Here is a 14,483-nt window from a genome sequence, read left to right as displayed (position 1 = left end):
CACTTTCTTTGTTATCCCTCTTGCCCCCATGACTGAAGCAAGACCCTTAAGGATTCTTCAGGATTCAGAAAAGGGGTTCTTCAGGTTCATTCCAGCTTGCAGTTTGTGCTATTTTAACCCCATTTACATGTTTCTTCAACTAAAAGCAGCTGAAAACCTGCAGGAAGAGGGGATGGGGTGGTAGGGGATGCTCTTCCTTGGCTGTGGGTCTCCTCCCCCGCTGTGGCCAGCTCCAGCGTGACCCTGGACCCCGCTGTTCCCCCGGCGGCGGCCCCAGCCCGCCCCGCTCAGCACCGGCAGCCCCGGACAGCTCTGCGGGGCCGGTGCTGCCCGGAACCCGCCGCCACGGTGCGCGTTTCCCGCGGGCGCTACTCAGCGGCGCCCCGCCACGCCGAGGCGGGCGCTAGAAGAGGCCTCCGGCAGGGCGTGGGCGCTGATGGGCGGCCCTCGTGGCCAATGGGCAGTCGGCCTTCCCGCCGCGGCCAATGGGAGGGCGTCGTGGGCGGGCGCCGTTGCGGGGGGCTGCCTGGACGGGGCGCGAGCGGGAGCCGGCGCGTGAGTGGGGGGGGCCAAGGGGAGGGGGCCGTTGGCGGGGTAACCGGGGGTGGCGGCGGTTTCGTGAGGTAACGGTGAGGCTGGGGGGCCGGGAGGCGTTAGGGGGTAACGCCGGGGCTGGGGGGGGTCGGTGGCGGGGTTTTGGGGTGCGGCGTGACAGGGCCCCCGTCCCCACGGGAGAGCGGGGCCCCAGGCTGGGCCCCGTCCCCAGCTGTGAGGGACACCCCGCTCCCCGGCTGAAGCAAGCTCCGGCCGAGCTGCCGACCACCCTCTCCCAGCAACCCTTGTAGTCGTGTGTCCCCCCCCCATCTCTGCACCCTTTTGGGGTGCTCAAGCAGGTTTAGGCCTGCTCTGGCAGCCTGGGAGGAGCCCCCCCACCCAGCACCCCCTTCTCCAGGGTGACCAGGATGATTTCAGGTGGCTTCAGGCGTGGGGAGGTGCTGGGACGAGCATGGCTCTGGGGGAATCCAGCCTGGTTTCAGCATTATGCTGTCTTCGGTGTGTGTGGGGCATCGTGAGTGTGTGTTTTTAACAGAAAAACTGAGATTTAAAGGATCACGCATAAGGAAACCCTTTTTTTTTTTTTTCTTCCAGAGAGGGCTGTCCACTTTATCTAATAGCCACTAAGCCAAGCGTACCTGTCCTGAGTTAATTCTTTATTACAGAAGTTTTCAGGCTGATGAAATAATCCAGACATTGGCGGCACCGGCTCCTGAACTCTGGGCTGTCGGAAAGAGCAGGCGAGGAGAAACACGAGGTATTTCTTGTACTTACCGCGTCGTTTTTCACTAAGCTGCTTTCCGCCCCAGGTCAGGGGGCACTGAAGGGCGGCTGCTCCACCTGCTGTCGGCAGCTTGAGGCTTGACGCTTTGTTGGGTGCTGTTGCTGGGTTAAAAAAAGAAAAGAAAGAAAAAAAAATTAGGTTAGGGGGTTTCTGAATTTCTGAGCGGAAGCTACGCGTGTTCCAGAGGAGGTGTGAATTCTGGAAAAGGAGGTTTTTCCTCCTCCCCTCTGTCCTGGGAGCCGTCTGCCTGCCTAACGCAGCAGGTGCAGTCACAAGCTCTCGTGATCTGTGATCCCAGGGCGTTGTTGCGAACGTCGTTTTCGTTTGAGAAGCTTGGCATAACAACACACTGTCACCGTGTGAGGTGAAATCCTTGTCGTTCTGTTGACGCTGAAACTGCAGCGCGTGCTTTACAAAGGCGGCGTGACTCGTTAGCTGTGTCAGCACAGCGCTGACGAGCGTTGGCAGTCCTGGAGTCAACGTCTCTGGAGAGGGAGCCTGCTCGTCAGCCGCAGTGACAGGCTGCCTGCTGCGGAAGCCCTGACGGCATACACCGAGATTTCAGGCTCTGGACTTGTTCAGACCTGGCTCGTCTGCTGGGTTCACCGGGGAGTGAGTCAATCAGTGTCATCCGCGCAGGGTTTTCTTCTGATGAACATGGCTTCCCATGGATACCCGGCTGAGAACCAGACCTGCTGCAGATGGCCTGACCGCCATGACCTCTCTGTTCACTCCTGCTTGAACTGCAAACTTGGAAAAAGGCTTTAAACTCCCTTACCAAGTCCAGAGTCGTTCAGTCTCCCACTTTCCTTTTAATAAAAGCACCATTTATGCAGCCCACTGCACAGGAATGGTGATAGTGATTAATACTGTCAGCCCTCAAGGGAGACTTTAGCCTCAGGAATCTTTTGTATTAAAATTAATTTGCCGCTCCAACAAGCAGGTATCTAATTATTTACCTTGTCCATCACGGGTGTGGGTGTCAGCGTGGCTGGAAGTGTTCTGTGTTAGTTCATTACCCCGATACACGCTGCAGCGTCTCGTCAGTGCTCAGGGCTGTCTGGCAGCCCTTACCTGGCTGACCTGCAAGAGAACCTTCTCGAGGTGTCATTGATTTGACTTTACAAGTCAATTTGATGCAAGCGGTAAGTGAAATCCTCCGAGGTGCTGGCTGTGCTGCTGCAAGAATGAGCAGCAGTAGAGGGACCTGTTCATGTTTATGTATTTTTATAAATAGATTTAACATTGTTATTTTGTAAAATGATTTTCGGAAAACAAGTTTCACTGCCACTGCGAGTAACCTGAAGGGAGGTGCTTTTACATTTCAGATTGAGTCAATTTTCGTGACCTAGGCAACTCAAATCTTGCATTTTTCTCTTGTATGAAACAACCTCTGCTTCCTCTTTTGTTACACCCTACGGACAATAGAGAACCTTGCAGTGAATTTCTCCGTAGAGTTTCCCTTTAGAGACGTGTGTATCGATCAGCCATCGAAACTTCCACTGACTCCTGGTACAGAGCAAACAACCAACTGTAGAGGCTGCGACCCACCCTAGCGAGATGGCGACGGTGGCTCAGGAAACTGAGCAGGAATGAATCCAATAGTGTAGTTTCAAGGGCAGTACAAAAAAACCTATGTGAACGTTGGAGATCTTCGAGTTCATTTCTGGTTGATAAAAAGCCACCAGCTCAAGCCCATATTGATTTTTCATGGTTAAAAACCAAACACTTGATCCTTTGGTTGGACTTCGGTGGATCTTATTGCGAGATAAGTGTTTTGTGTCTGTCACTGTGTAGGTGTTTCAAATGAAGCCTCTAAAAACTGAGGCTGTGCCAGTTCTGTGTGGCCAGTACGATTCTTCCAAGGTTTTTTAAGTTACTGGTTGCTGCAGTTAAATTTTCTCTTCTCTGCTGCTCCTCTGCCCCATTGTGTGTGAGGTGCTGCCACTGTCATCTCCACCCATTGCCTCTGGGGAGTTAAGGTGATTCCTTAAGCGGGGAGTTGAGGTGATTCCTATACAGAGGCTGGCATGCACTTTGGGTTGCAAGGTGCTGTTCTGCACAGTACACGCTTATATAGGAAAATCTCTCATCTTTTACTCCCGTCCACAGGTACTGAGCCCAGGAGCACCTTTCCCTTGAGGTCTGTCTGTGCCGTCGCCTGCCGATGTACCCGCGCTAACAGCGGCCAGAGGGACCCCCACCATCTGCCATCTGCGGGGCCCTTGGCAGGGACCGTTGACCAGGAAGCACGATGAAGATCGTGGTCACCAAAGTGCTGTGTCTGCTGGGCATCTGTGTCCTCATGCTGGCTGGGTCCCTTCTCCCTGTCAAGATAATTGAGGCCGATTACGAGAAAGCTCATCGCTCCAAGAAGGTTCTTGCCCTCTGCAATTCTTTTGGAGGAGGGGTCTTCCTGGCCACCTGCTTCAATACCTTGCTGCCTGCCGTGAGAGAAAAGGTAACTGCTTACGAGCCTCTTGCTTACGAGCAATTTTAATGAACCTGTGCCACTGAGTACGTTAGGGACCCCTGTGCGGGGGGAACCTCCCTCCCCTCTCCTTCCCTACAGGAGCCCAGGCCCCCAGACCTCTGCCCCTGTGGAAGTGGGGGTGAAGGGTCTGTGTCTTGTCAGAGCGGCCCATGAAGCCTCCTCAGAAACGGCTGTGCTGTGCCTGGTGTTTCAGATCAGGAGGGTGAGCTGCGCCCGCCTCCCATTCAGCTACTGCTGACTGTCCGGGTGGAGTAACTGGAGATTTTGTTGATGCAGAAGGAGGCTGAGCGTCGCCTGGGGTGTGACGCTCAAACTCCTGCCATTTAGTGTGTGTTTAAAACAGTTTCAGACAGCCACTAACCTTCCGCTGGAAGGGAAGCGGGTTCCCTGTCTCTTACACCGAGGCCTGTGTACAAGGGTATTCAAGCATCATGGGTCAACTTAGCGTCCATTTAGAGTTGTGTGAACACAATAGGAATATTTCCCTTTAGAGGGACAAAGGTGATTGGTTCACTGTGGATTGTTTGCTTCGTTCCAGCTCAATGAAGTTCTCAGGCAGGGGAACGTGACCACGGACTACCCGGTGGCTGAGACCATCATGATGGTTGGCTTCTTTGTGACGGTCTTTGTGGAACAGCTCATCTTGACCTTCCAGAAGGAAAAGCCCTCCTTCATTGACTTAGAGACCTTTAACGCCGGTTCAGATGTCGGGAGCGACTCTGAATACGAGAGTCCCTTCATCGCATCTTCCCGAGGGCGCACGTTGTACAGTGAACACGGTCACCACTCCCACAGCCACGGCCTGAATATCCAGGAGCTCTCCCGCTCCAGCCCCTTACGGCTCATCGGGCTGGTGTTTGCTTTGTGTACGCACTCCATCTTCGAAGGACTGGCCCTGGGCTTGCAGGAGGAGGGCGGCAAAGTCATGAGCTTGTTCGTCGGAGTTGCCATTCACGAGACGCTGGTCGCGGTGGCATTGGGCATCAGCATGGCCAAGACCTCGTTGCCGCTGAAGGATGCTGTGAAGATGGCTGTGACGGTGAGCCTGATGATTCCTCTGGGCATTAGCATTGGGATGGGGATTGAGAGCACCCAAAATGCAGCCAGCAACATTACTTCCCTGCTCCTGCAAGGCATCGCGGGGGGCACTTTCTTGTTCATCACCTTCTTTGAGATCCTTGCGAAGGAACTGGAAGACAAGAACGACCGTCTCTTGAAGGTTCTCTTCCTGGTGCTGGGCTACACGGCTCTGGCTGGGCTGGTCTTCTTCAAGTGGTGACCACGAAAGCAATGGGAAGCAAACCTCACCTCCTTCCCTTGCGAACGGCACCGGAGATGAGCCTCCTCTTCAGCCAAGGGGGACACTGAAGCTCAACGGCCAAGTGAAACATCACGGTCCAGGTGGTATTTCCGTATTGACCTGAAGAAGGAGAATTTCTTCCTGTGTGCTCAGAGGGAGATAAAAATGAGGAGTGTCCCAGTGTAGGTGTCACAAGGTATTGTCCCTGCCCGTTGGATCTGTGGGTGCAGCAGCTTGTGCGGAGATTAGTTGACGCAAACATTAAGAATCTGGTTCTAAGGCTGCCTGCAAAGAGCTCGTCAAGCATGTGGTTTCCTGTTAATCTGCCTAGCCAGCCCCCTCCCTCCTTCCCCTCACACCCATTGCAGAAACTGTGGCTGAGAGTCTGTTTCCTTCACTCTCAGGCTCTGAGAAGGTGAGAAACAATAACAGAAATAAAGTCAAAAGCAGGTGGGATCAGGGATTGCACAGCTGCACTAAGCTGCTTTTGCTAGCTTAGTTTTGAGCAAAACCTGGTTGTAATAGCTGCCAAAAATAACATCCCTTCTGGGGCCGCTCAGTGTGCCTGGTGCCACGGCTCCCCCTGAGCAGAGCTTCCATTTTAACCCACAAGTGGCTCAGGGAGCTTTTATTTCTGAGTGATTAACAGAAGAAACGAGGCCAGGCCGTGCCCCATCCCATGCTTCATTCTCTGCATTCTCATCCATATATTGAGCATTCCCTAAAGAAAACCTCCAGCAGTGTGGTAATGTATCGTTTGAAAATCCTGGTGTCCCTGGCTGAAGGCCCTTCCGCAGCGCTCACGGAGCCCGGGATCCATTAGTTTGTACGAAACGGGCAGCAGCGATTTCCAGCATTAATATTTTAGGGCAAGTGCTTGTGTTTAAATGGTCTGCAGTGAAACGGGTTTAGCAGTCACCATCAAACACGTCTTCAGGGCTGCTCGCGGAGCCTCTGCTCTCGCTGGCAGCAGGCTCACGTGGCTGTACTGATGTGTGAGCGAGAGCTGCGCTACAGAGGCTTCGCAGGGCGTTTTGTCGGTGTTTTCAAAGGAGAGAAATCTCTTCCCTGGGGGTTTGTGAGGTTGTGGAAGGGCTGATTAGAGGCACTCACGATCTGACTGCGCACGAGCAGATCTCCCTGTGTCTCCAGAGCGCAGCCCCCAGGGAAGCCCAGCGTGCCGCGGATCCCATCGTGATCCTTCGGCTTTGCCCTCCTAGGCGAGGAGCTCGGATCAGAGGCTGGAGCCGGGAACCTGCCCTCCCCTAAGACAGGACAGCAGCTCCCGCTCTGCAGCCTGGCAGGGTACCGCAGCCGCGCTTCTCACCGGCCTCTCACGGGGGATGCATTTTAATTAGCCGTATCCTTCGCTTCTGCGGCAGCTTCCGCAGGCAGAGCAAAGCTTTTGGAAGCGCTGATGGAATTATAACGATGTAGAGCGGGCTTAGCCGTGGCGCAGTCCCCGTTATGGTGATCCAAGCGGGAAGAAGGATGGGTGAGACTGTGAAGCAGCATCTTGGAGCCAGTGGTTGGCCCAGCTGCAGCATATGGAGGCTGATGAGGATCATCTGACAGTTCCTGGTGCTCCCTATTTTAATTGCCGCAACATACCGAAGTCAATTAATCTTGCTTTGAAAAACCTGGAGTGGAAGGGGGGAGGGAGGGTTATTTTAGGCCTCAGATGACACAAATTAGCAGGGCCTGATGAGAATGTAATTTGCCTCCACGTGGTAAACCTCTGTGTGTTATTTCACTTCTCGCAGGCGGCTCGTCCCGGGCAGCCTCGCTCCTATCGGGTGTTTCTCCGTGCTGGTGGTTGTCCTGTGCAGGTGGGACGAGGGGGGAGAGGTGAGGTGTGATGCTGTGGTGGGGAGCACGGTGCCGCGTGTCCCTTCTTGGGCACGGCCCCTGGGTTCCTGCCTCTACCTCTTGGTTCTGCAGCTAACGCTTTTCTTGTAGGGTTTCCCCCCTGTATCTGGGCAGACACAAGCATGGTGAAGGCAGGACCTGAGGTCATGGTGTATCCTAGTGCCCCATCTCATCTTCCTCATCCTTCCTCCCACCCGGCCTCATCTCCACTCCAGGGGCTGATGTACTAAAGGCAAGCTGCTGCTGGGAGGAGATTTCTTAACCGGTGCCCAAAAGATCCTTAGGGATCTGCTAACATGAGCAGGGATCAGGGATCCCCCCCGCAGTCCCTGTGGCTGTAGTCAGCGTGACAGCGAGGGGAACAGGCTGGAGTCTCCATTTTACACCCTTTCTCCTTCTGATGGAGTCTGGGATTGGGGCTGGCCGGGGGAGCAAGGAGGGGGGGTCATGAAGCGCTGTGAGATGCTGAGCTGTCACCCCTCTTCCCATCTCGCTGGGGGGGGCTCCCCGAGGCCTGGGGGGGTTTATTCACCTGTGAGCAGCAGAGCGCAGGGCTCTGGGCCGAGCCCAATCTCCTGCTCCCAATAAAGGCTCTGGCCTTCTCCCCTTTGTGTCACTTGTTTATTTGAAGTCCCCCGTCGCTCCGCTGGCTGCTCGGTGCCCGGATCACGCGGCAGGCGCACGTGCGTGTCCCCTCAGTGGGCTGAGCCCCCCCCGGGAGGCAAACCCCACCGAGGGGACCGGGTGGGCGGCAGCGTGGGGCTGCCGGCCGGACGCCCACGGAGCTACACCCGGCGTGGGGAGCAGGACCCTCCAGTCCCCCCTTCTCCCACGCCGCAGCCTGCTGCTTCAGCCCTGCGTGTGCAGCGTCCCCGTTGTGTAACGCTTGGCGGGGAGCTGGGGACTGAATGAAACGGAGGAGGAGCCGCACCTAAAATGATCAAGGAAACTCATTCATTTCCTCTAACGAGTAGTAGCTGTCCAGCTAATAACGCTGCGGGGGACTGCAGGCATGGGGGGGCCTCTGGCAGCGTGGCTTTTCAGCGGGAGGGGACTGCGGCTGCCGGCCCGGGCCCTGTCCCCAAGGGGGAAGGCTGGTGTCCCCCACGGGGGCCTGGGGGAGCCAGGGGGCCACGTGGCCCCCCCACTACTCCCGCTGGGCCCAGCAACGCTTCTCAATGGGATGAGTGTTGACAGCCGCGTGGGTGCTGCCATGGCCCCGCTCCTCCGCCAGCAGCTATTAATAGCAGCTGCGGATTTTAATTGCTGCCGCTCAGGAGTGAGCGTGAGTCACGCAGCCGGGCCTGGCAGCCCCCGGCCGCGGTCCCCAGCGCCGGCAGACCCCGACCTTGGCAGGGACCTTCCAACTCCCTGCGGTCACCTCAAGCTCCAGCCCCCCTGTCCCCTGTGCCGGCGGTGGGGCAGAGAGCCGGCTTTCCTCCGGCTGCGGGACCCTCCGTGGCGTGGCCTCACTGGGGACGGTCACCCCTTGAGCCTGTACCGCTAAGCTGCTCAGGCCCCAGTCCCACTCGGCCGGTGGTGGCAGGGCTCAGCTGGCACCGGGGGAATGGGCTGGGGGTCCCACAGCCCCCCCAGGTGCCACCCGAGGACCCCCAGCGTGTCCCCTTGCAGGGGGGTTGTGTCCCTGGTGCTGCTGCGAGGAGCAGCTCTGCCCCCGGCCAGGGCCCCTCCGGGGTTTTGGGGCTCCTGACCCCACTCTGCCGCGGCACCCAGGGAGGGGACACTGCGGTTGGTGACAGAGACCCCGCGGTGGCACCGTGCGCACGCGTGTGTGGGGGTGTACGGGGCTCCTGGCCCTGTGCCGGCGTGACAGGGTGGCAGCACAGGCAGCTGTGTCCCCAAAGCAGGACCCCACTGTCTGGGCCACCCCCAACTGCCACAGGGGCTTACGGCAGCCTGCCGCTGCCTGCGCCCTGCCAGCTCGGGGTGTCAGCATCCGTCTGTCCTGTCTGTGCGTCCCCCCGTCACCATCTGTGGGTCTCTGTCCCCATCCAGGTGTCCCTGGGCTGTGCGTCCCTGTCTGTGCATCCGTGTTCCTCTTCATGAGTGTCCGTGTCCCCACCTGTGCCCGTGTCCATGTGTGGTCCCTGTCCGTGTGTCCCCGTCCCCGTCTGTCCCTGTCGGTGCATCCCCATCCCCGTGTATCCCTGTCAGTCTGTCCCCATCCCTGTTTATGTGTCCCCATCCCTGTCTGTCTGTCCCTGTCCATGCGTCCCCATCCCCATCCGTCCCTGTCCGTGTGTCCCCATCCCCGTCCGTCTGTTCCTGTCCGTGTGTTCCTGTCCCTGTCCCCATCCCCGTGTGTCCCCATCCCCGTCCGTCTGTCCCTGTCCGTGTGTCCCTGTCCCCATCCCCGTCCGTCCGTCCCTCTCCGTGCGTCCCCATCCCGTCCGGCCCCGTCCCGCCCGGCCCCGCCGCTGCCGCCGCCCCGTCCCGGAGCCCCTCGGGGCTGGGCCCGGGGGTCCGGCGGCCCGGGGGGGGGCGGGCGGGGCGGGCGGGGCCGGCGGCGGGGCGGGATCGGCTCTGCGGCGGCCGCACCGCACCGAGCCGTGCCGAGCCGAGCCGAGCCGGCCCCGCCGCACCGCGCCGAGCCGGGCCGGGCCCCGCCGCACCGAGCCGAGCCCCGCCGCGCCGGGCGGACCGGAGCCGCCGCGCCGGGACCGCCCCGGGCCGGGCCATGCGCTGAGGCCGCCGCGCAGCCCGCAGCCAAGGGCGGATCCCGGGCAGGACACGGTGAGGCGGCGGGCACCGCAATGCGACCGGCGCGGCGGGGAGCCGGGGGAAGCGGGGACGAGGCAGCCGCCACCGGCGGGGGGGACCGGGGGGTGGCCCCGGCGAGGGCAGGGCACGGCTGGGGAGCGGGGCAGGGACTCCGGCCCGGGGCGGTGGGACCCTGGTCCCTGCCCCTGCCGCTCCATCCGGCCCCTTCCCTGCCCCGTCTCCTGCCCACCGCCCCCCGCCTGCCCCAGCCCCTCCGTCCCGGCCCTGCCTCTGCTCCTCCACCTCCATCCTGCCCCTTCTCCTGCTCCTCCACCTCCATCCTGCCCCTTCTCCTGCTCCTCCACCACCATTCTGTCCCTCCACCTCCATCCTGCCCCTTCTCCTGCTCCTCCACCTCCATCCTGCCCCTTCTCCTGCTCCTCCACCTCCATTCTGTCCCTCCACCTCCATCCTGCCCCTTCTCCTGCTCCTCCACCTCCATCCTGTCCCTCCACCTCCATCCTGCCCCTTCTCCTGCCCCTCCACCTCCATCCTGCCCCTTCTCCTGCTCCTCCATCTCCATCCTGTCCCTCCACCTCCATCCTGCCCCTTCTCCTGCCCCTCCACCTCCATCCTGCCCCTTCTCCTGCTCCTCCATCTCCATCCTGTCCCTCCATCTCCATCCTGCCCCTTCTCCTGCCCACCATCTCCATCCAGCCCCAGCCCTCCAGCCCCCATCCTGCCCCTGCTCCTTCACCTCCACCCTGCCCCTGCCCTGCCCCTGCCCTCCACCCCCACCCCCACACCCCCCACCTGCTCTTTGTGTCCCCCAGCGCTGTGGGTCCAAGTGGGAGGGTGCTGGGAGGTGCTGGGGGGCTGCAGAGCCCCCCGGCAGGATCAGGCCCAGGCTGTGTCCCTGGCTGGCGGGTGGCCCCATCCCCGGGAGCCGAGGGGAGGCCGTGGTCCGGACCCGCAGGCACGGAGGGCTGTTTGGGGTTGGGGTGTTGCTGGGCACAGGCCACGGGGCCTTTGGGCACCCCTGGGTGCCATGAAGGCCCATCTGGCTCAGCCCCAGCACCTCACGCCATGGCCACGAGGCCAGGGGCACTTTGGGCTGCACCGCGGACAGGTGGGACAGGCAGGACCATCACCAGCCCCGGCCGAGGTTTGATGTTGCCACGGCCCCTGCTCCGTCCCCGGCCCCCGTGTGCCAGTGACGCTGCCGACGTCATGGGATCCGAGGAGCGTTTTTCTGCCCTGTGCCCCGGGGCCGCGGTGCTGGGCTCCTTCCCCGGCTCCCAACCCCTTGCTCGCCTGGCTCCCCAGGCACCAGCACCCGCCCGGGTGTTTGGGGATGTGCCAGGGTATTGGGGCAGCCTGCGGGCTCCAGACCCCCCGGTGCCGCGGGGTAGGGATGCAGTGGCCGTGGGAAGGGGCTGGTTCCCTCGGAGGTACCTGGGGACGAGGGGGCTGCGGCGGCCAGCGCGGGGCTGCTCGAGGCGCTTTGCTGTCCCCCCCCTTCCAGGCCTGTTGGTCCCTGAAATGAGGTGGAAGGTGACGGGAGCGGAGCCGGCTGGGGACAGACCTGACCCCCTTGGCATCTGCCCGGAGCAGTGCCCAGGGGCCCCTTCCCACCCCACTCGTCGCCTGTGGCAGGGGCCTTCGGGAACCCCGTCCCAGGGCAGGATTAACGACCCCAAGGCTCCGTGATGCTCCTGCGTGCGCCGGGGACACCTCATGGGGCAGAGCTGATGCTGCCGGTCCTGTGGTGCAGCAGGGAAACTGAGGCAGGGCCTGGCCGAGGCGATGCTCAGCCTGGGGCTCAGCATCAGCAGCTCTTTGTGCCCCCTCGTTTCACACCCCGGGGCTGGATCACTCAGGGGGGGCACAAGCCGGGACCTCGCCCGGGCCCGTGCACCCCCGGCGAGCCAGCACCGAGGTTTGGCAGTGCGAGGGGTGGCTGCGGGGGTCTCTGACCCCACAGGCCACAAGCCCGCGGCCGTGCCGCGCTCTGCCCCGGTGCCCACGTCTCTCCGCTCCCCGCTGCATCCGCAGGGTGGGAGCGGAGCAGAGGGATGCCATGGGGCAGCACGGCACAGGGTAGGACAGGGTGGCAGGGGGTGGCAGGGCACAGCGCAGGGTGGCAGGGTGCCGGGCAGCGTGGCAGGCGCTGAGGTCTGTGCGTGAAATGGCACCTCCATTCTTGGCAGCCACAGCAGCTGCGCGTGGGAGAGCCGGAGGGGCCGGTCGGAGGCTCCGGGTGCCACCGGGTCCTCGCTGGGCTGGTGGCTGCCCTGCGGGGCTGCTCCTGCCGCCCGGGGACTCCGGGGGTCCCGTGGGTGCCTGGTGTGCTCCCCCCAACCGCAGGCTGCCCCGGCAGCCTCGGCCACAGCTGCTGTGCCGGTGGCCACGGCTCGGCCATATGGCCACAGCGGGCGGCTGGTAAAAATAGCAAATGCTGCTGCACCCCAGGCAGGCGGCAAGCGCCGTCCTACCCCAGCCGTCCGGCAAGGGCATCTCAAGGGCACGGGGAGGGGGCCGGGACCCTCCGGTTGCGTTGGCCCGGTCGGAGCAGGGGGGGCTGCATCTCAAAGGGGGCTGTGAGCCAGGGTCCGGGGGGGCTGCCCCATTCCCCCTGCAGCGCAGTGCCCAGGGGTTCTGTCCCGAAGCCCCCGCTCCCGGCGTGACGCCTCCCCTTGCCCTCTCCCTTGCAGCAGCAGCAGCAGCATCTCTGGGGCAAGATGCCGGAGCAGAGCAACGACTACCGGGTGGTGGTGTTCGGTGCCGGTGGCGTGGGCAAGAGCTCACTGGTGCTGCGCTTTGTGAAGGGGACCTTCCGGGACACCTACATCCCCACCATCGAGGACACCTACCGCCAGGTCATCAGCTGCGACAAGAGCGTCTGCACCCTGCAGATCACCGACACCACGGGCAGCCACCAGTTCCCGGCCATGCAGCGTCTCTCCATCTCCAAGGGCCATGCCTTCATCCTGGTCTTCTCCGTCACCAGCAAGCAGTCCCTGGAGGAGCTGAAGCCCATCTACCAGCAGATCGTGCAGATCAAGGGCAGCGTGGAGAGCATCCCCATCATGCTGGTGGGCAACAAGTGCGACGAGACCCAGCGGGAGGTGGAGAGCAGGGAGGGGGAGGCCGTGGCCAAGGAGTGGAAATGCGCCTTCATGGAGACCTCGGCCAAGATGAACTACAACGTCAAGGAGCTCTTCCAGGAGCTGCTGAACCTGGAGAAGAGGAGGAACGTGAGCCTCACCATCGACGGGAAGCGCTCCAGCAAGCAGAAGAGGACAGACAAAATCAAGGGGAAGTGCAGCATCATGTAGAGCCCCGGACTGGCCCGCACGCCCCCCCGGTCCCTCCCTCTCCCCCCCCACGACTGGACGTGGCATCGCAGCGGGGCCGTCCCCTTGTCCTCCGTGCCATCACTGTGACTGTGCGGGGACGCCGCGGCGCACCGGCGGCACGGGCTGCACTCGCCCCAGGTCTGGGGGCGAAGATGGGGCCTCCCGCTGAGCCGAGGGATGCTCGACCGCCCCACGCCCGGCGCAACGGGACCGGGGACACGTGTCCGGGCACCGCCGGGGAGCACACGGACGCACACCCCCCCACACACGCTCTGCAGCACAACCGACGGCACCGGCCAGTCCCTGTCCCCATCCCCGTCCCTTCCCCAGTGGGGCAGCCCACATCGGTCCTCATGGGTGGGAAGGACAGTGCAATGTGGGGGCGTCGGTGTCACCCTTGGGGACAGTCACACGCGTCCCAGGCCCTCCCCGCGCCCCCGTCCCCACGCCATAGCGCTCTGCTCCCACAGGCAGAGACCCGGGGCGGGAGCAGCCCCCGCACGGTGCCCGCTGCCCCCGAGCCCCCAGCCCCGTCCCGGTGCCGCAGCCCGGAGCCGCCAGCCCAAGCACAAAGCATCGGGTCCGCGGGAGGTCCTGACCCAGCACAATCCTGGTGAGCTCCGGCGGGAGACCCCCGGCCCCGTGGCCAGACGGGCCCCCCCCACCCCCACCCCCAGCTGCCCCCTCTTCCCGCGCAGGATGAGCCCCGCAGCCCAGCTGGGCCGCGATGCCACGGTGATGGGCGCTGCTGCTCTCTGCCGCAGTGCCCCGCCGGCGGTCAGCGTCCCCTCGCTCCCGCAGAGTCCCTGCTGCGGGGTGGCCTGGCCCCGCACCCCGGGGACCCCCGACCCCCACACTCCCCCCCCCCCCAGCTCTGGTTGCCACCCTGCTTGTTCCCCCCGTGGCCAGAGCGGGGCCCCCCGCGCTGTCACCAGCCCCTCGTCCCAGCGGGGTTTTGTCCCCTGGCTCCGGCCCCGCTCCCCCTCCACAGGGGCCTTGGGGCTGTCCCCACGGGGGTGTCCCCGACGGGGTGTCCCCAAGGGGGTGTCCCCGGGCAGGCTGGGCCCCCGCGCTGCACCCAGCTCCCCCCACCCCCGGCTTTTTACAACACGGCCCGAGCGCGCAGGGGACAAGGTGACGTTCCGATGTAGCCTTTACTCTAGACATAGTCTTCCTTCAATAAAGCGATGAGAAACGCTGCGGCCTCCCCGCGGGGCAGCGCCCGCCCGGGGGCTCAGGGCCGCGGGGGGGGCCACGGCTCGGCCCGAAGGGGCCGAAAGGAGGGATGGGGGTGCCTGCGGGTGCACGCGTGTCCATGCGTGTCCGCGTCTGTGCGCGCACAGCTGCGCGCGCGGGGCACGCGCGAGCACGCACACGCGTGTGCGAGCATCTGTGCCAACG

The 14,483-nt window shown here is 62.5% G+C and overlaps 2 protein-coding genes across 4 annotated transcripts; both read left to right on the top strand.

Moving 5' to 3' along the window:
* Nucleotides 1-143: 143 nt before the first annotated feature.
* SLC39A3 (solute carrier family 39 member 3) lies at nt 144-5,115 on the top strand. 2 transcript variants are annotated; one of them, XM_072845103.1, is made up of 4 exons: nt 144-555; nt 1,221-1,312; nt 3,452-3,800; nt 4,372-5,115. In XM_072845103.1, exons 3-4 carry the CDS (start codon nt 3,594-3,596, stop codon nt 5,110-5,112), a joined length of 948 nt encoding a protein of 315 aa, XP_072701204.1. In that variant the 5' UTR covers nt 144-555; nt 1,221-1,312; nt 3,452-3,593; the 3' UTR covers nt 5,113-5,115. The 2 variants fall into 2 exon arrangements, with proteins under 2 accessions (XP_072701204.1, XP_072701202.1); XM_072845101.1 differs by having other exon boundaries at nt 1,152-1,312.
* Nucleotides 5,116-5,197: 82 nt separating this feature from the next.
* Nucleotides 5,198-14,296, top strand: DIRAS1 (DIRAS family GTPase 1). 2 transcript variants are annotated; one of them, XM_072845107.1, is made up of 2 exons: nt 5,198-5,329; nt 12,438-14,296. In XM_072845107.1, the coding sequence occupies exon 2, from the start codon at nt 12,465-12,467 to the stop codon at nt 13,059-13,061; it is 597 nt and encodes a 198-aa protein (XP_072701208.1). In that variant the 5' UTR covers nt 5,198-5,329; nt 12,438-12,464; the 3' UTR covers nt 13,062-14,296. The 2 variants fall into 2 exon arrangements, with proteins under 2 accessions (XP_072701208.1, XP_072701207.1); XM_072845106.1 differs by lacking the exon at nt 5,198-5,329 and adding an exon at nt 9,519-9,756 and having other exon boundaries at nt 12,438-14,295.
* The last annotated feature ends 187 nt before the right edge of the window (nt 14,297-14,483 follow it).

The sequence above is a fragment of the Ciconia boyciana genome, chromosome 24, assembly GCF_034638445.1.
Source record: "Ciconia boyciana chromosome 24, ASM3463844v1, whole genome shotgun sequence".
Taxonomy (NCBI): domain Eukaryota; kingdom Metazoa; phylum Chordata; class Aves; order Ciconiiformes; family Ciconiidae; genus Ciconia; species Ciconia boyciana.
Note: the sequence above shows the minus strand (reverse complement) of the source record. Positions and strands in the feature narration are given on the sequence as shown.

What these genes read in the sequence shown, in the direction of transcription:
- SLC39A3 (XM_072845103.1), top strand. Translation starts at nt 3,594, where the DNA reads ATGAAGATCGTGGTCACCAAAGTGCTGTGTCTGCTGGGCATCTGTGTC. An exon ending in TGCCTGCCGTGAGAGAAAAG is followed by an intron (nt 3,801 to 4,371) that starts GTAACTGCTTAC and finishes GCTTCGTTCCAG; the next exon opens with CTCAATGAAGTTCTCAGGCA.
- DIRAS1 (XM_072845107.1), top strand. Translation starts at nt 12,465, where the DNA reads ATGCCGGAGCAGAGCAACGACTACCGGGTGGTGGTGTTCGGTGCCGGT.